The 20,753-nt window shown below is 40.8% G+C and overlaps 1 protein-coding gene across 1 annotated transcript in view; it reads left to right on the top strand.

The window, feature by feature from the left end:
* Positions 1–248: 248 nt before the first annotated feature.
* The window catches only part of LOC311104630 (follistatin-related protein 5-like), a gene marked incomplete at its 5' end in the record, with an annotated part of 105,792 nt that continues 85,287 nt past the window's right edge, over positions 249–20,753 (top strand). Inside the window, 2 exons of the mRNA XM_084146484.1 lie at positions 249–336; positions 1,106–1,357. Coding sequence (XP_084002610.1) covers positions 249–336; positions 1,106–1,357 — 340 coding nt within the window. The remainder of the gene's footprint in view (positions 337–1,105; positions 1,358–20,753) is intronic.

The following is a 20,753-nucleotide window of genomic DNA, read 5'->3' as shown; positions in this document are numbered from 1 at the left end:
GTGAAGTGTGAACCCACCATTTGATTAATGGAAGGACACATCTGTTACAAAACACCAAAAAGTACACTGTGAAGTGTGAACCCACCCTTTGATTAATGGAAGGACACATCTGTTACAAAACACCAAAAAGTGTAATGACATTCATCGATTGTCATTAGGCCTACACTCTTGTAGCCTGAATTCGCCTAATTGATGCGTCTTGCTGACAAATTGACCTTTTTTGTTTAAAACAAGTCTGAACACCTGAAATGGAGCTGAAATACGGGATGCATCAGCTGTGTCCGTCCCGAGCTCATCACAGCTTTGTCTGTCCTGAGCTCATCGGTGCGGGAAACTGTGAGGGCCCAGTTGAAACAATGTTGCTAGAGAAAGCTCAAGACAGACAGAGTGAGATTAGTACAAAATTGCATTTGAAACAAGTAAGGAAAAGAGAGGGCAACCTGTCGTTTGAGACCCAACACATTTGATACGGATCAGAGGTTATCGTGCTCCTTGTCCTGTCAAGAATACTTACTGCTTGTGAAGGTTGACTTGTTAAACACACGATAACTCACTCTGCCTGAAAAGTAGTAGAAAATAATATAAAACACAAATATTTGCCTCATGGAATATAATATTTATTCATATTAAACCTAGACAGTTACTGTAAGTAAACTTCAAAAGCTTTTCACACTCTGACTATTGTCTTATTACTTTTCTAGTTTCTGATGTTAATGTTTTTACACTCTTGTATAACCTACAGCAACATGGGATCTTAATTTGATCACCATGCTATTGCAGGAAATGCAAACTTGTAGTGTATTCGAGGTTTAAAAAGACTTCTAAAGTTTGAAATGTCCACTTTAAAATGTCAGACTTGATTTGCCCTGACTAAAAATGTATCAACCCATACAAAAAATGTATATTAATTATATTCCACACAATACTTCACATTTCCTGTTGTTGCAGGATTATTTGTCCTCGGTAAGAAACTGGTCAAATTAAGATCCCACATCTGTACTTTAAGCCAACTTTTGAACACCTTTCAAACTCTAACAAACTATCGTCCTATTACTCTAATTTTCTTCTGATATTAAACATTGATTTATTTGTGTTTTCCTTGCAGGGTTTTTGGGCCATAACAATGGCTTCCAGAGTCCTTGTGAGCACAAGTACTGTGGCCTGGGGCGTCACTGCGTGGTCAACCATGAGAGCGGTAAAGGGGAGTGCAACTGTCTGGACCACTGTAAACCACACTACAAACCGGTGTGTGGCTCGGACAACAAGCTGTATCAGAACCACTGTGAGCTGCACCGGGCCTCCTGTCTGGGTGCACAGAGAATTACTGTCATGCACAGCGAGGAATGCTTCTACAAAGGTAAGAATTACCACTCATAACTTCATAAAATGGCTGTCATGGAACCCGCAAGATCATATTATGGGGTCAAAGCAACATTGTTCAGAGATCTTCTGTGTGTTCCCTTTATGCAGGAGCAAAGTAGTTGCAGGAGATGAGTTTTATCTTCTTTATGCACTGTACTCTTGTCCCCATAGGATAACCCTTTTTTGGTTCCAGGCTAACCCTTTTTAGTTCCAGGTAGAACCCTTTTGGGTTCCATATAGAACCCTCTGTAGAAATGGTCCTACATGGAACCCAAAAGGTTCTACCTGCAACTAAAAAGGAAAAAGGGTTATTCAAAGGGTTCTCCTATGGGGACAGCTGAAGAACCCTTTAAGGTTCTAGATAGCACCTTTTTTTCTAAGAGTGTAAACTAGAGCTTCGGAGGAGCAACCAGAGATCCTGCCTCATTGCAGTTCACAGAAATGCATATCTTACACAGAATGTTTTTGTTGTTAGAAATAATGGTTTTGTAAAGTGATGGAGCCATCTCTCACTTTATGAACCTGATACAACATACAGTAGCTACTTCTTGTACCCTGCTATCTCTATTAGTTTCTCAGTTGATGCAAAACATTGCTTGTTTTTATATCATGAGCAGGTGGTAATACTGTACACACCAATGCTCAGATTTCCCCAGAGAATTTGAGATGCTCTGGAACATTGATTGTACAAAGACACCAATTACTTTTCATGCGTTGTAAAAAGTTGTATTTTCCCCTTTAATGCTTCATAGGTGTTATGGTGTAGACCTGGGGTACTCAAGTACTATTTGAGAAGGTCTGGTCAGACAAATTTCCTAGGTGGCAATGGTACGGATGGACAATGTAATTTATCGGCTTACTAACAAACCGCCACCTCGCAACCCATGCAACCTCAAACTGTTCACACCCCTGTTGTTGGCGGAGAGAACATTTGCAGTTTGAAAGCTAATTTCCTGCAATTCTATGCATTCTTCTTTGTCTTATGAGTGTTTATATGATTCCAGGGGTCGAATCCCGCTTGAGTATTGACCCCGTTCTAGGTCTGGATCCGGTCCACAGTCCGCCAGTTGAGTATGTAGGGTGTAGACCATGGGGTGGGTCTCAGTAATATCATCCTTTTTCCTGAAGTGTGCACTTTTTCACTACTTTCCACAAATCTAAAAGCATTGGAGGCAAGGACTAGTGGGAGTTTCCACCATCTTACACCAGCCATTTCCTTTCAAATCAGTGAAGGGAAGTAAATAAGTGCACACTTTTGGAGGAAGGAGCGATAATTGGGACACATAACATGATTTGTTATAATATTCATGAGAGAAACATTGGTTGACCTGGATATCTGGGAAACAGAGTTTTAATATACCATTCATTTTGCAGGATGCACAATTGCATGGTTCCTATGCAAGCGAAGTGCTGCACGTCAATTGTCACACTACATGATAAGCTACACAGGAAAATAGTAATACAGTAAATGTAAAACTTGTCTTTCCCATTTTCCATCACAATTATTAGTTTTGAATTGGAAGAATAATATAATCAAAGAGGGTTTTATATTTGCAGAACAAACGACCCCATCATAGAACTGCTTATAAAAACCCTCCGTAATGAAAGTCTCATCACTTTCCTCCCATGCATGAGTCTGAGGCAATTCAGTCAGGGTAGGGCCTTGTCTACATGCATACGCAAAGGGTACCAATCCTTTTCATCCCAATCAAACAAAGACATTTGGATCAATGATCTGTCCCTGGTTGTCTGATGCTCTAATTAACTTCTCCATGTGTCCTGTCTGGTCAACCTTCCATCCTAGCCATCTGAAAATCAAGCCTCAATCAATGAGCATTCATAAGTGGGATTGTGATATTTGACCAACGTAGGTTGAATCAATACAAGACCAACATGAGCCAAATAAAAAAGTATCTCGGCCTGTAAATTGTTTCTTTTAGTTGCTCTTTGTCCGTGCCCAGAATATTTTTTTTACTGTAACTGATTTGTAATCAATTTCTTATTGGATGTGAGCAGCATAGGCACTGCTCGTAGACCTGTTGGTCCAATTAGAGCCCTCTCCTTTTTAAAATATTAATGGCCCCTTAAAAGCTTAGTTTTTCTCTCTAAAAAGAGACTGCAGTATTACTGCACTTCTCGCCACTTCCTGCTGTTCCATTAGTCTTTTCTCTGATAGGGCAAAGCTCTAATGTTTACAACATTTGTCTTTCTTCCACATTAGTGCCCGCATAGGTCTTGGCGGCAAATGACTGTAGAGGATTTGTTCATTGCAGCAGACACAAAAGTCACAGTGAAAATGGTGGTAAATAGATAATTCAGGCAAATGTGTGGTGGCGCTTACAGCTAGAATCCAGACGTAATTATAACGTGTTATGATTGGGGGTTATTAGTGGTGAAATTGAATGTGCCTAAATCGCATATGATAAAACATGTAATTCACTTATTTATAGCCTATGCAGACCCTGATTTCAATTTACCTTGAGTTAATAGGCATAAATACTTCCTTAGTGCAATCGTGATTTTCAATCAATTCAATATCACTCAAAAAAGAAATCCTCTTTGGTAGTGTCAATGTAAATGCAGACGAATTCAGGTTCAGCCATTTCTATAAAATAAAGTATAATACCTGATTACTATATGGACAATTAATAAATTGGCGAATGCCTGTATGCCCTCCCACGTTTCTGTTTCATGTCTCAGGTAGCCTGCAAAAGCCAGCATGGATAGAATGCAATAATTGACTAATATTTGGCATATTATAATAATTCTCATGTGCCAACGTATCACTCCGGTCTGTGCCACGGTGAAACTTGCACTCCTGTAGATCTGAAATAATTGGCTGGTGAAACTTGCCTGCCAACCAGAAAAGCAAGGCGAAGCAGTTCAAGCATTCTTGAAAGTCAGGACAATCCTTGTCCTGCAAAGGAACATTATTGAAAAAATAAATTTTGCAAGCAGTAGGCAATCATTGGCAGTCATCATTTATTTGAAAAACACAATTTCCATCATCATTTGATGCAATAAAGAAAAGTCCACGCCTGTCGAACTGATAAAAATGATGTAGATCGGATACAAATATTTATCCTTGCCTCCCGAGTGGCGCAGCGGTCTAAGCATCACGGTGCTTGAGTCGTCACTACAGACCTGGGTTTGATCCCAGTCTGTGTTGCAGCCGGCCGCGACCGGGAGACTCATGGCGGCGCACAATTAGCCCAGCGTCGTCCGGGTTAGGGGAGGGTTTGTCCGGCCGGGATGTACTTGTCCTATCGCGCTCTAGCGACTCCTTGTGGCGGGCCGGGCGCATGCATGCTGTTTCCTCCGACACATTGGTGCAGCTGGCTTCCGGGTTAAGCGAGCAGTGTGTCAAGAAGCAGTGCGGCTTGCCAGAGTCGTGTTTCGGAGGACGCATGGCTCTCGACCTTCGCCTCACCCGAGTCTGTCCATACAGGAGTTGCAGCGATGGGACAAGACTGTAACTACCAATTGGATATTGGGGAGAAAAAGGGGTAAAAGTACCCCAAAAAATAATATTTCTCCTATATCTTCCATTTCTACTACACATGTCGCAAAGATTTTTTTGGTGACATTGCTTTTGTCGTGACTGGCAGACATGGACCATGCACCCAGTAGAGCTGCCTTGGATAACGTCACACTAATGCCATGCTAATGTCACAGTAAGACAGGAAACAGACATCCAGGCCTCGAAAATACTTAAGTGAAGTTGCAAATGTCAGATTAAGTTGATAGAGGGACAATTAGTACAAGGGGGTTTAGGCATGTCTAGCAGCAAAAAACCTGCTAGATTCTTTTGAGTTGGTCTCAGCTTAATTAGTACATGTGGAAATGGACAGCCTCTATCTGCACAGCGCTCTCTCACTCTTATCTCCTAGGAAGGACAGGATAGAAAATGACAGCTGTACGTTGACTGAAGGTTCTCATTAGGCCTTTGGATAACGTATGATCCCCGTCTACTCCCCCCCCCCCCCTGCTGTTCGGAAACCGAGTCGGGATTGGATCTGATTGAAATATGAGTGGCGCACAAAAGCTTGTCCAATCCAAGGGGGAAGTTTTGTGGATGGAAGCAGGGCAATCTCAGCAGCAGACAATTGACACAACAGTAGACAATTAACAATGAGGCCCTGGCATTCCAGCCAAGTGCTATCTGCGCTTCAGTCACATTCATGTACCAGTGGGATCAGATTTTTTGTTTGTGTTGTTGTTTTCATGTGATAACCAATGACGTCACTCATCCGGAGAAAGAATTCAGTAATAGAACCAGCCCTATTGCTTTAATCAATGGCTATTTGGATGTTGATTAGGGATATAGCATATCAATGTGATTTCAGTGTGCCTAGAAAGACAAATACAAAGGTTTAAGATTACCCTAGGATACCTTAAGGTAATATATGCTTAATTACAATACCCTAAGGAGTATTTGGTTATGTACGTCTTGATACTGTATGTGACTATGGAATGGAGTCAATCAAACACGCATTGCGGTAACGTGCCACTGCAGAGAAAGTCCCATGTTTCCTGTGCGACAAAGATGCACTACTTTGATAAAACCAAAATACTTTAAGTTATTTGGTCTCGCCCGTGTAAGGTTGTTTTATTAATCAAATGCTATGGGTGTATTTGCATTTGTCTATAGGGGGAATGTGCATATGTCTATAGGGGGAGTATCACCTTTATAGTGCATGTTTTCATACTGTATGTGCTACAGTGTTATTGAGTATTTTATTTTATAGGATTTTCCCTCCAGGGAAATTAACAGTGAGTTAGTACTCGTGGTGCTCTCTGCATCTATTGATATTCAAGAAATCCAATTTCACCTCAACTATATGTATGCAGAGGAATCAATTAAGATTTCAGTGTTTCATCTCGCTTCAAAATCCAAAGTTAAATGTTGTTTAGAAATATAAATAGTCTCCAGCAAAAACTTCGCTGAGAATAGTTTGGGCCAACCTCCAGTCAGCTGTCAATGTTACCTGTTGCTAAGTTTGTGGTGATATGGACTGAATTCTCTGTTTATATGAAGTGTCTCAATTATGATGATTTTTTTTACTATCTCTCAACAAATTGTTTTGCTGAACTAACAAAAAAGCCCTGTCCGTCAAGTACTTTAACATATTGCAAGTCGTTTATCATACATAGTAAGTATATATATATATTTTTTTAATCATAGTAAATAATCTCAAGTACTTAATCTTGGTTTGAATATCTGTATCTTTCATTCAGCAACCAATTTTGATTCTTCTGATAGAAGACATCTGTTCCACTTTTGGAGGATCACTGATTTAAATTACCATAAATGATTGGGCTTTCCGCTAAGAAGTCTTTTTTTTTAGGGGGCGACATTTTATGTAACAATTCATAAGTCCATGATGAATACAAGAGACACATCTTCATTTCCTATGTACAGTGAATGACAGATCACCTTTACAAAACGGGCAGCATCTTAATTTATTATCAGTGACTACGCGGAAAGCAAACATCTTTTGTCAACCACAACCTACAGTATCCCAATGGCCTTCACAGTGTGCCTCGCATCAAAACCCTTCCCTGTGGATGGTTCCCTGGTGGCCTGCTGTACGTCAGAAAAACATGCTCATGAAGCCATCATGGCTTATTTTCCTAGGAGACCTTCTATCTTAATGAGGTCTCTATGCTTTTCAATCCTAGTGATACAACACAGCGGGATTTGCCTGCCTAAAACCTTAGAAGTAAGACCTCAGAAGCTCTGTGCGCTCTGTCTTTTTTTAATGACTAGGCTTGACATGGATGCAATGACCTCCACATGAGACCCTGGGTGTGTGTCCCCCCCCCCCCCCCGTAAATGCATTGTCACCGGCAGAAAGGCTCCTCATCAAATCCCGACCTGTGTATCATTACATTTTTAAGGGCTCTGGGTGTAAATCTGCATGCCAGTTTTGATGCAATTTACCTACAGTATATGTACGTGTATCTCAAGGCCCCATTTTTTAAAATGTTTGTGTGGTTGTGATGCAGTGTTTAATAGTGGCTAACAGTTCAATGCTAAAGTGCACTAACACGCCGAGGAGTCGAGATTAAACGTTCCGGCTCAATCCAGACAGATAATGAGGCTCATCTGCTGTATATCAAATTAATAATGCAGGATCAGTTTGGTGCATTTGTAACTAAGACCAGCACACACAGACACATATGAGAAAAGATAAAGATGCTAAAGTACCCTCTTGCCTTGAACTCATACAGCACAAGTATTTCTGTATGATGGTGTTACTCAAATTCTGCTTCAAAAAAGCTTGCCGTCATAGTCAACCCTGCATTTGAAACAAAACCTCAACCAAATTGAAAATGAAAATTTTTACTTTTGGTCTTACAATTATTAAGAAATACAGTGAGTATTGGGACAGTGACACATTTGTTGTTGTTTTGGCTCTGTACTCCAGCACTTTGGATTTGAATTGCCAAGAGTGTGCAAAGCTGTCATCAAAGCAAAGGGTGGCTATTTGAATAATCTAAAATCTAAAATATATTTAGATTTGGTTAACAATGTTTTGGTTACTACATGATTCCATATGTGTTATTTCAAAGTTTTGAGGTCTTCACTATTATTCTACAATGTAGAAAATAGTAAAAATAAAGAAAAACCCTTGAATAAGTAGGTGTTCTAAAACTTTTGACTGGTAATGTAGATTAATGTGGATGCTACCATGATTACAGATAATCCTTAATGAAATATGAATAATGATGATTGACAAAGTTACAGACGTACAAATATCATACAGACTTAAGCATGTCTTGGGGGTACGATATTTGTGCAGTGCATTTCGGTTTTAAACACTGTGCTTAAGAGAAAGACCTCTCCACTGCTCTGAGAAGCCTGGGCTTGAAGGAAATTGAAGTCAGTAATCACAGTGTCATATTAGGTTAGATGAACTTAAAATGAAGTCACGTCATGATTTGTAAAAGAAAAATAGTACGGAGGCGTTAGAATTTTGACAATAGGGGACATTACACCCAAGGGTTATCAGCAATAGAGTCACTCTCTGATGTACAGTTCATAATCTGAGCATTTAGTATGTTTCAGCAAAGTCACAGGAACATCTATGACAGAATCTATGCAGTGAGTAATGGAAGGAACACAAAACGAGACACTAGCTAGACTTCTAGTAGGTTCTGAATGGCTGTTAACAGGAGGAAAATCAGTAGAGGTGCAAAGTTGTACATGTAATTTAGTTGTAAAGAATATTCAGGTGAGCTTCCCAAACAGGGAAAACTTTTTGGCATGACAATAGGTTTAAAGATGAACCTAGGTAACATCAACATTGAGGGACATGGTCCCATTTCAACTCTCGGACTCTAGGATCAATATTCTGTGTGTTGGAATGGAGCTATCAAGTTCAGTATAGATGTTCTTGTCTCTTATTGCTCTTCATTTGGCTTTTTCTGAGACTCCAACAGCACATAATGATAGGCATATCACTGGATGGCATAGCCAGCCTTTCTTATTATGGCAAAATAAAGACAGATGCTGTAGGAGGACGTTGCAGATTTATTTCATAGCTTTGATGACAGGGAATGGCCCATTTGTTGAAAATGTATATAATAAGGGACATTTGTATTCAAAATGATCTCATTTTTCTTTGTGTCTAGGCCTCTGCAGTCACTTTCATGTACTGACGAGTGACCAACTACCTGTCGGTATCGGACCTGGGTCATATGCATGTCTCTAGACTGTTATTCCACTGAGTTAAAGTCTAGGAATTAGCTTGGAGACTAATATGCTTCTTTATTATAATGCTTCTTTAGGTCTCAGGTAAGGTTAGCCATCATGTGAAAGTTAGTTTAATCCACTGAACCATCTCCGCTACTCTGGCCTAGACATGCTAGTGGAGTGTAATGTTGAGTCGACAATCCATCACTTTCCCAACCATAAAGGGAGGCTAAGGGCCCTTAGACATGCACTTCCCCCTCAGTCCATGCCAAAGCCTGCCATACACTTCCAGGAAGAAGGTTACCAGCTTTGACAGAGTCAGTAGAGCACGATATCCCCTCTTTTTATAGTCTTAAAATCTTAGAAGTAAAAACTCACTGTCATGTGTTGCATCAGAAGGTAAAAAAATTCAGCAATGTTCTTTGAAAGGTAGCCTACCCACAGGCAATAGAATAACTTAATTTAGGGGAAGAGGAGTGTTTTATAAGATGATTTATTTTTTATATGCCAGCCTATTCTTTTGGAATGTAGTTAAAGTTGTGCAAACAAAAAGTTTATCTAAGACTTGAACTTAAATAAAATAAAATCAAATGTTATTTGTCACATGCTTCGTAAACAACAGGTGTAGAATAACAGCGAAATGCGTACTTACGGGCACTTCCCAACAATGCAGAGAGAAAGAAAATAGAGAAATAATACAAAAGTAATAACACGTAATAATACAAGTAATAATAAATACACAATAAGTAACGAAAACATGGCTATATACACAGGGTACCATTACCGATGCGATGTGCAGGGGTACGAGGTAATTGAGGTAGATGTGTACATATAACTAGGAATAAAGTGACTAGGCAACAGGATAGATAATAAACAGTAGCAGCAATGTATGTGATAAGTCAAAAAATATATTGCAAAAAGGGTCAAGGCAAATAGTCCGGGTAGCTATTTGGTTAACTATTTAACTAACTATTTAGCAGTCTTATTGCTTGGGGGGTAAAAGTTGTTCAGGGTCCTGTTTCTTCCAGACTTGGTGCATCTGTACCGCATGCTGTGGCTGGAGTCTGACAATTTTTAGGGCCTTCCTCTGAAACCGCCTGGTATAAAGGTCCTGGATGGCAGGGAGCTCAGCCCCAGTGATGTACTGGGCCGTACGCACTACCCTCTGTATCGCCTTGCGGTCGGATGCCAAGCAGTTGCCATACCGAGCGGTGATGCAGCCAGTCAAGATGCTCTCAATGGTGCAGCTGTATAACTTTTTGAGGATCTGAGGGCCCATACCAAATATTTTCAGCCTCCTGAGGGGGAAGAGGCATTGTCGTGCCCTCTTCACGACTGTGTCGGTGTGTGTGGACCATGATAGATCCTCAGTGATGTGGACACCGAGCAAATTGACACTCTCGACCCGCTCCACTACAGCCTGTCAATGTGAATAGGGGCGTGCTCGGCCCTCCTGTAGTCCACGTTCAGCTCCTTTGTCTTGCTGACATTGAGGGAGAGGTTGTTGTCCTGGCACCACACTGCCAGGTCTCTGACCTCCTCCCTAAAGGGTGTCTCATCGTCGTTGGTGATCAGGCCTATCACCGTTGTGTCGTAAGGAAAATGTAATGATAGTGTTGGAGTTGTGGGTGAACAGGGAGCACAGAAGGGGACTAAGCATGCACCCCTGAGGGTCCCCTGTGTTGAGGGTCAGCATGTCGGATTTGTTGTTACCTACCCTCACCACCTGGGGCGGTACTTCAGAAAGTCCAGGATCCAGTTGCAGAGGGAGGTGTTAAGTCCCAGGGTCCTTAGCGTAGTGATGAGGTTGGAGGGCACTATGGTGTTGAATCCTGAGCTGTAGTCAATGAACAGCATTCTCACATACAGTGGGGAGAACAAGTATTTGATACACTGCCGATTTTGCAGGTTTTCCTACTTACAAAGCATGCAAATTAATTACTTAAAAATCATACAATGTGATTTTCTGGATTTTTGTTTTAGATTCCGTCTCTCACAGTTGAAGTGTACCTATGATAAAAATTACAGACCTCTACATGTTTTGTAAGTAGGAAAACCTGCAAAATCGGCAATGTATCAAATACTTGTTCTCCCCACTGTATACTACCGTTCAAAAGTTTGGGGTCACTTAGAAATGTCCTTGTTTTCGAAAGAAAAACATTTTTTTTGTCCATTAAAATAACATCAAATTGATCAGAAATACAGTGTAGACATTGTTAATGTTGTAAATGGCTATTGTAGCTGGAAACGGCTGATTTTTAATGGAATATCTACATAGGCGTACAGAGGCCCATTATCAGCAACCATCGGTCCTGTGTTCCAATGGCACGTTTTGTTTGCTAATCCAAGTTTATCATTTTAAAAGGCTAATTGATCATTAGAAAACCTTTTTGCAAATATGTTAGCACAGCTGAAAACTGTTGTGCTGATTAAAGAAGCAATAAAACTGGCCTTGAGTATCTGGAGCATCAGCAATTGTGGGCTCGATTACAGGATCAAAATGGCCAGAAACAAATAACTTTCTTCTGAAACTCGTCAGTCTATTCTTGATCTGAGAAATGAAGGCTATTCCATGCGAGAAATTGCCAAGAAACTGAAGGTCTCATACAACGCTGTGTACTACTCCCTTCACAAAACAGCGCAAACTGGCTCTAACCAGAATGGAAAGAGGAGTGGGAGGCCCCGGTGCACAACGGAGCAAGAGGACAAATACATTAGAGTGCCTAGTTTGAGAGACAGATGCCTCACAGGTCCTCAACTGGCAGCTTCATTAAATAGTACCCGCAAAACACCAGTCTCAACGTCAACAGTGAAGAGGCGACTCCGGGATGCTATTCAAACTCATTTCATGTATAGTGAGGGAAAAAAGTATTTGATCCCCTGCTGATTTTGTACGTTTGCCCACTGACAAAGAAATGATCAGTCTATAATTTTAATGGTAGGTTTATTTGAACAGTGAGAGACAGAATAACAACAACAAAATCCAGAAAAACGCATGTCAAAAATGTTATAAATTGATTTGCATTTTAATGAGAAAAGATAAAGATGCTAAAGTACCCTCTTGCCTTGAACTCATACAGCACAAGTATTTCTGTATGATGGTGTTACTCAAATTCTGCTTCAAAAAAGCTTGCCGTCATAGTCAACCCTGCATTTGAAACAAAACCTCAACCAAATTGAAAATGAAAATGTTTACTTTTGGTCTTAAAATTATTAAGAAATACAGTGAGTATTGGGACAGTGACACATTTGTTGTTGTTTTGGCTCTGTACTCCAGCACTTTGGATTTGAATTGCCAAGAGTGTGCAAAGCTGTCATCAAAGCAAAGGGTGGCTATTTGAATAATCTAAAATCTAAAATATATTTAGATTTGGTTAACAATGTTTTGGTTACTACATGATTCCATATGTGTTATTTCAAAGTTTTGAGGTCTTCACTATTATTCTACAATGTAGAAAATAGTAAAAATAAAGAAAAACCCTTGAATAAGTAGGTGTTCTAAAACTTTTGACTGGTAATGTAGATTAATGTGGATGCTACCATGATTACAGATAATCCTTAATGAAATATGAATAATGATGATTGACAAAGTTACAGACGTACAAATATCATACAGAGTTAAGCATGTCTTGGGGGTACGATATTTGTGCAGTGCATTTCGGTTTTAAAATCTGTGCTTAAGAGAAAGACCTCTCCACTGCTCTGAGAAGCCTGGGCTTGAAGGAAATTGAAGTCAGTAATCACAGTGTCATATTAGGTTAGATGAACTTAAAATGAAGTCATGTCATGATTTGTAAAAGAAAAATAGTACGGAGGCGTTAGAATTTTGACAATAGGGGACATTACACCCAAGGGTTATCAGCAATAGAGTCACTCTCTGATGTACAGTTCATAATCTGAGCATTTAGTATGTTTCAGCAAAGTCACAGGAACATCTATGACAGAATATATAATAATAATAATAATAATAATAATAATAATAATAATAATAATAATAATAATAATAATAATAATAATATGCCATTTAGCAGACGCTTTTATCCAAAGCGACTTACAGTCATGCGTGCATACATTTTTGTGTATGGGTGGTCCCGGGGATCGAACCCACTACCTTGGCGTTACAAGCGCCGTGCTCTACCAGCTGAGCTACAGAGGACCACAATGAGTAATGTGCAGTGAGTAATGGAAGGAACACCAAGTAATGGAAGGAACACCAAACGAGACACTAGCTAGACTTTTAGTAGGTTCTGAATGGCTGTTAACAGGAGGAAAATCAGTAGAGGTGCAAAGTTGTACATGTAATTTAGTTGTAAAGAATATTCAGGTGAGCTTCCCAAACAGGGAAAACTTTTTGGCATGACAATAGGTTTAAAGATGAACCTAGGTAACATCAACATTGAGGGACATGGTCCCATTTCAACTCTCGGACTCTAGGATCAATATTCTGTGTGTTGGAATGGAGCTATCAAGTTCAGTATAGATGTTCTTGTCTCTTATTGCTCTTCATTTGGCGTTTTCTGAGACTCCAACAGCACATAATGATAGGCATATCACTGGATGGCATAGCCAGCCTTTCTTATTATGGCAAAATAAAGACAGATGCTGTAGGAGGACGTTGCAGATTTATTTCATAGCTTTGATGACAGGGAATGGCCCATTTGTTGAAAATGTATATAATAAGGGACATTTGTATTCAAAATGATCTCATTTTTCTTTGTGTCTAGGCCTCTGCAGTCACTTTCATGTACTGACGAGTGACCAACTACCTGTCGGTATCGGACCTGGGTCATATGCATGTCTCTAGACTGTTATTCCACTGAGTTAAAGTCTAGGAATTAGCTTGGAGACTAATATGCTTCTTTATTATAATGCTTCTTTAGGTCTCAGGTAAGGTTAGCCATCATGTGAAAGTTAGTTTAATCCACTGAACCATCTCCGCTACTCTGGCCTAGACATGCTAGTGGAGTGTAATGTTGAGTCGACAATCCATCACTTTCCCAACCATAAAGGGAGGCTAAGGGCCCTTAGACATGCACTTCCCCCTCAGTCCATGCCAAAGCCTGCCATACACTTCCAGGAAGAAGGTTACCAGCTTTGACAGAGTCAGTAGAGCACGATATCCCCTCTTTTTATAGTCTTAAAATCTTAGAAGTAAAAACTCACTGTCATGTGTTGCATCAGAAGGTAAAAAAATTCAGCAATGTTCTTTGAAAGGTAGCCTACCCACAGGCAATAGAATAACTTAATTTAGGGGAAGAGGAGTGTTTTATAAGATGATTTTTTTTTTATATGCCAGCCTATTCTTTTGGAATGTAGTTAAAGTTGTGCAAACAAAAAGTTTATCTAAGACTTGAACTTAAATAAAATAAAATCAAATGTTATTTGTCACATGCTTCGTAAACAACAGGTGTAGAATAACAGCGAAATGCGTACTTACGGGCACTTCCCAACAATGCAGAGAGAAAGAAAATAGAGAAATAATACAAAAGTAATAACACGTAATAATACAAGTAATAATAAATACACAATAAGTAACGAAAACATGGCTATATACACAGGGTACCATTACCGATGCGATGTGCAGGGGTACGAGGTAATTGAGGTAGATGTGTACATATAACTAGGAATAAAGTGACTAGGCAACAGGATAGATAATAAACAGTAGCAGCAACGTATGTGATAAGTCAAAAAAAATATTGCAAAAAGGGTCAAGGCAAATAGTCCGGGTAGCTATTTGGTTAACTATTTAACTAACTATTTAGCAGTCTTATGGCTTGGGGGGTAAAAGTTGTTCAGGGTCCTGTTTCTTCCAGACTTGGTGCATCTGTACCGCATGCTGTGCGGTAGCAGAGAGAACAGTCTATGACTTGGGTGGCTGGAGTCTGACAATTTTTAGGGCCTTCCTCTGAAACCGCCTGGTATAAAGGTCCTGGATGGCAGGGAGCTCAGCCCCAGTGATGTACTGGGCCGTACGCACTACCCTCTGTATCGCCTTGCGGTCGGATGCCAAGCAGTTGCCATACCGAGCGGTGATGCAGCCAGTCAAGATGCTCTCAATGGTGCAGCTGTATAACTTTTTGAGGATCTGAGGGCCCATACCAAATCTTTTCAGCCTCCTGAGGGGGAAAAGGCATTGTCGTGCCCTCTTCACGACTGTGTCGGTGTGTGTGGACCATGATAGATCCTCAGTGATGTGGACACCGAGCAAATTGACACTCTCGACCCGCTCCACTACAGCCTGTCAATGTGAATGGGGGCGTGCTCGGCCCTCCTGTAGTCCACGATCAGCTCCTTTGTCTTGCTGACATTGAGGGAGAGGTTGTTGTCCTGGCACCACACTGCCAGGTCTCTGACCTCCTCCCTAAAGGGTGTCTCATCGTCGTTGGTGATCAGGCCTATCACCGTTGTGTCGTAAGGAAAATGTAATGATAGTGTTGGAGTTGTGGGTGAACAGGGAGCACAGAAGGGGACTAAGCATTCACCCCTGAGGGTCCCCTGTGTTGAGGGTCAGCATGTCGGATTTGATGTTACCTACCCTCACCACCTGGGGCGGTACTTCAGGAAGTCCAGGATCCAGTTGCAGAGGGAGGTGTTCAGTCCCAGGGTCCTTAGCTTAGTGATGAGGTTGGAGGGCACTATGGTGTTGAATCCTGAGCTGTAGTCAATGAACAGCATTCTCACATATACTACCGTTCAAAAGTTTGGGGTCACTTAGAAATGTCCTTGTTTTCGAAAGGAAAGCATTTTTTTTGTCCATTAAAATAACATCAAATTGATCAGAAATACAGTGTAGACATTGTTAATGTTGTAAATGGCTATTGTAGCTGGCAACGGCTGATTTTTTATGGAATATCTAATAGGCGTACAGAGGCCCATTATTAGCAACCATCGGTCCTGTGTTCCAATGGCACATTTTGTTTGCTAATCCAAGTTTATCATTTTAAAAGGCTAATTGATCATTAGAAAACATTTTTGCAATTATGTTAGCAACGCTGAAAACTGTTGTGCTGATTAAAGAAGCAATAAAACTGGCCTTGAGCATCTGGAGCATCAGCAATTGTGGGCTCGATTACAGGATCAAAATGGCCAGAAACAAATAACTTTCTTCTGAAACTCGTCAGTCTATTCTTGTTCTGAGAAATGAAGGCTATTCCATGCGAGAAATTGCCAAGAAACTGAAGGTCTCATACAACGCTGTGTACTACTCCCTTCACAGAACAGCGCAAACTGGCTCTAACCAGAATGGAAAGAGGAGTGGGAGGCCCCGGTGCACAACTGAGCAAGAGGACAAATACATTAGAGTGCCTAGTTTGAGAGACCGACGCCTCACAGGTCCTCAACTGGCAGCTTCATTAAATAGTACCCGCAAAACACCAGTCTCAACGTCAACAGTGAAGAGGCGACTCCGGGATGCTATTCAAACTCATTTCATGTACAGTGAGGGAAAAAAGTATTTGATCCCCTGCTGATTTTGTACGTTTGCCCACTGACAAAGAAATGATCAGTCTATAATTTTAATGGTAGGTTTATTTGAACAGTGAGAGACAGAATAACAACAACAAAATCCAGAAAAACGCATGTCAAAAATGTTATAAATTGATTTGCATTTTATTGAGGGAAATAAGTATTTGACCCCCTCTCAATCAGAAAGATTTCTGGCTCCCAGGTGTCTTTTATACAGGTAACGAGCTGAGATTAGGAGCACACTCTTAAAGGGAGTGCTCCTAATCTCAGCTTCTTACCTGTATAAAAGACACCTGTCTACAGAACAATCAATCAATCAGATTCCAAACTCTCCACCATGGCCAAGACCAAAGCGCTCTCCAAGGATGTCAGGGACAAGATTATAGACCTACAGAAGGCTGGAATGGGCTACAAGACCATCGCCAAGCAGCTTGGTGAGAAGGTGACAACAGTTGGTGCGATTATTCGCAAATGGAAGAAACACAAAATAACTGTCAATCTCCCTCTGCCTAGGGCTCCATGCAAGATCTCACCTCGTGGAGTTGCAATGATCATGAGAACGGTGAGGAATCAGCCCAGAACTACACGGGAGGATCTTGTCAATGATCTCAAGGCAGCTGGGACCATAGTCACCAAGAAAACAATTGGTAACACACTACGCCGTGAAGGACTGAAATCCTGCAGCGCCCGCAAGGTCCCCCTGCTCAAGAAAGCACATATACAGGCCCGTCTGAAGTTTGCCAATGAACATCTGAATGATTCAGAAGAGAACTGGGTGAAAGTGTTGTGGTCAGATGAGACCAAAATCGAGCTCTTTGGCATCAACTCAACTCGCCGTGTTTGGAGGAGGAGGAATGCTGCCTATGACCCCAAGAACACCATCTCCAACGTCAAACATGGAGGTGGAAACATTATGCTTTGGGGGTGTTTTTCTGCTAAGGGGACAGGACAACTTCACCGCATCAAAGGGACGATGGACGGGGCCATGTACTGTCAAATCTTGGGTGAGAACCTCCTTCTCTCAGCCAGGGCATTGAAAATGGGTCATGGATGGGTATTCCAGCATGACAATGACCCAAAACACACGGCCAAGGCAACAAAGGAGTGGCTCAAGAAGAAGCACATTAAGGTCCTGGAGTGGCCTAGCCAGTCTCCAGACCTTAATCCCATAGAAAATCTGTGGAGGGAGCTGAAGGTTCGAGTTGCCATACGTCAGGCTCGAAACCTTAATGACTTAGAGAAGATCTACAAAGAGGAGTGGGACAAAATCCCTCCTGAGATGTGTGCAAACCTGGTGGCCAACTACAAGAAACGTCTGACCTCTGTGTTTGCCAACAAGGGTTTTGCCACCAAGTACTAAGTCATGTTTTGCAGAGGGGTCAAATACTTATCTCCCTCATTAAAATGCAAATCAATTTATAACATTTTTAACATGCTTTTTTTGGATTGTTTTGTTGTTATTCTGTCTCTCACTGTTCAAATAAACCTACCATTAAAATGATTTATTTGTCAGTGGGCAAACGTACAAAATCAGCAGGGGATCAAATACTTTTTTCCCTCACTGTATGTTTTCATGATAAACTTTTGAACGGTAGTATAGGTGTTTCACTTGTCCAGGTGGGAAAGGGCAGTGTGGAATGCAATAGAGATTGCGTCATCTGTGGATCTGTTGGGGTGGTATGCGAATTGGAGTGGGTCTAGGGTTTCTGGGATAATGGTGTTGATGTGAGCCACGGGGTGTGAGTGCCTCGTGGAGATAATCATTTAGACAGGTTACCTTGGCATTCTTGGGCACAGGGACTATTGTGGTCTGCTTGAAACATGTAGGTATTACACACTGGGTCAGAGAGAGGTTGAAAATGTCAGTGAAGAGACTCTGAGTACACGTCCTGGTAATCCATCTGCCACCCTGCAGCCTTGTGAATGTTAACCTGTTTAAAGGTCTTACATCGGCTACGGAGAGCGTGGTCACAGAGTCATCTTGAACAGCTGGGGATAAATATAGTTGTGTTGAATTGAATCGAATGAAATTGGACCGGCAGATTTTGAGAGTTTGAAAAGCACTCAAATATTTAGTAGCAATGCTAAAAGTCCTTAAGATGTTAGGTACAGTGCTACCCAAGCTTTACTGTTCAACCAGAAGTCCTAAAGTGGGTATTTTGGAGGACTGCTGCATCAGAGGGTACCCACACTTTCACCACTTTAACCACAGGGCAATTACAGTTGTATTCCCATTTTACCCGATGTGGTAAAACACACTGCTAGATTGAGGTTGGGGAAAAAAATGTTTTACCCCTAGCTATTCAGAACTCTACAGATCCACACATATCGAGGTGCGAGGACTCAATCAACACATCACAGGGCCAAATGAAATCATAAAGCACACAGTCAGATGATTCGGGGTATTCTGTGTGAGATCAATGTATGCACACATGACTGTAAGTCGCTTTGGATAAAAGCGTCTGCTAAATGGCTTATTATTATTATTATTATTATTATTATTATTATTATTATTATTATTATTAAAAGCAATAATGATGCACATTTCACTTCAGAGGTTCTGGCCTTGTTTACGCACCATCTATCTCCTTCCATTAATGCTCTCCAGCAGGCCATCTAACCAGGCTAGGCCGCTCGTCCACGTTTAGAAACCACCTCACAGAAGCACTCCACATCAATTGTAAATGCATATCAAAAGTGTGGGCTGCATATATTCACCCGCATGTTAATGCTGCTTATTGTACTAACAAAGTCAAAATTGACAGAAACCCCACAGGTTTCACTCTAAGACAAACAAATAACCATTGTTTTTGATTGGTGCTTGTATTTATAGCAGGCTAAGCATCAAAGCCTGCCCTTATTCATTTAATGTTCATTGTGTACCTAAAATTGGCAATTATTCCATCAAACATGCGTGTAGATTGTTGGAAGGCAGACACAAAATAATAATATGACAAATTAGCCATTTAGACTTCTTTTGATGTTGCGGCCCCCTGATGTGCCGAATAATGTGTTGACAGAATGGAAATGTCATTAACTGATGTTCCCTGAAAAATAATGCAGAAACAGGTGATTTCTTATGAATCATTTTGAAAGGCAAGTAAGGGTATTCATTTCCTTTATGCTTTGGAAAGCTTTACTGGTATGTATGTGGTAATTGATTAGAACATTAAGGGCTACTGTACAGTAAGTATATCTGTGAAATGTAATTAACAAGTAAGTGTCATGATGAATTGAAAAAATCATATAATTGGTACTTTTGATATATATTATTTTGTACAAAATGACATTGCTTTGGCCAAACTAGGAACAAACACAATTGTCCAAACGTCCTTTTCAGTTGTCCATGTTGACAATACCTGCAGAGCTATTCTCACCATGTTTCAACCCATCTTAACACATTTCCTTTGAAATACCTGCAGAGGTATTCTCAAGAATGTATCAGCTTCAATTGCAAAGATTGTTTACAGTTCTCTGTCTCTCTTGTTCTCTATCTCCCTCCCCCTCAGTTTCTTGATTTATCCTCACTGAACAATTTGGAGAAATCAACCAAACAATTGCTGCCAAGATTGCTTGAAGCTGTGTCTTGAGTTGAGTGAGTGAGAGAGAGAGAGAGAGAGAGAAAAGGAAAGAGAGAGACAGAGTGGTGCGTGTGAGTGGAGTTAGAGCGTTTTATTTTGCATACATGTGTCGTAGAAGCACGAACCTCAAACTATGTACAGTACATCTACCCCCAACTTGATGGCACAGAGAAATGCATTGAATTTGTGGACACTGGCTACTTCCTCTACCAGGATATTTCTCTCAAGGCACTGTAAAATAAACTGTGATTGATATCGTATAGAGCGCAGCACAAGTCCTTTGATTTGCTACTGTACTTACCCTCAATAATAAAATAAAATAATACAACTTTGAGGAAAGAAAAGTTGAAGGTCACTTTTAAACATAGAAAAATCAGGACCAAATACCATCTGATCCAGGATCTGTATATGTAAAGTGTGTGCTGAGAGTCGGGAAGCAAGTATAGGGAGTGAATATTGAATAAATAAACGGAACACAAAACAAGAAACACGAACAACGCACAGACATGAAACCGTAACAGAAACAGAGTCAATAACACCTGAGGAAAGAACCAAGGGGAGTGACTGATATGGGGAAGGTAATCAGGGAGGTCATGGAGTTCAGGTGAGTCTGATGAGGCGCTGGTGCGCGTAACGATGGTGACAGG

Source organism: Coregonus lavaretus, assembly GCF_964263955.1.
Source record: "Coregonus lavaretus genome assembly, chromosome: 29".
NCBI classification, from domain to species: Eukaryota; Metazoa; Chordata; class Actinopteri; order Salmoniformes; family Salmonidae; genus Coregonus; species Coregonus lavaretus.
This window is presented reverse-complemented; position numbering and strand designations above follow the sequence as displayed.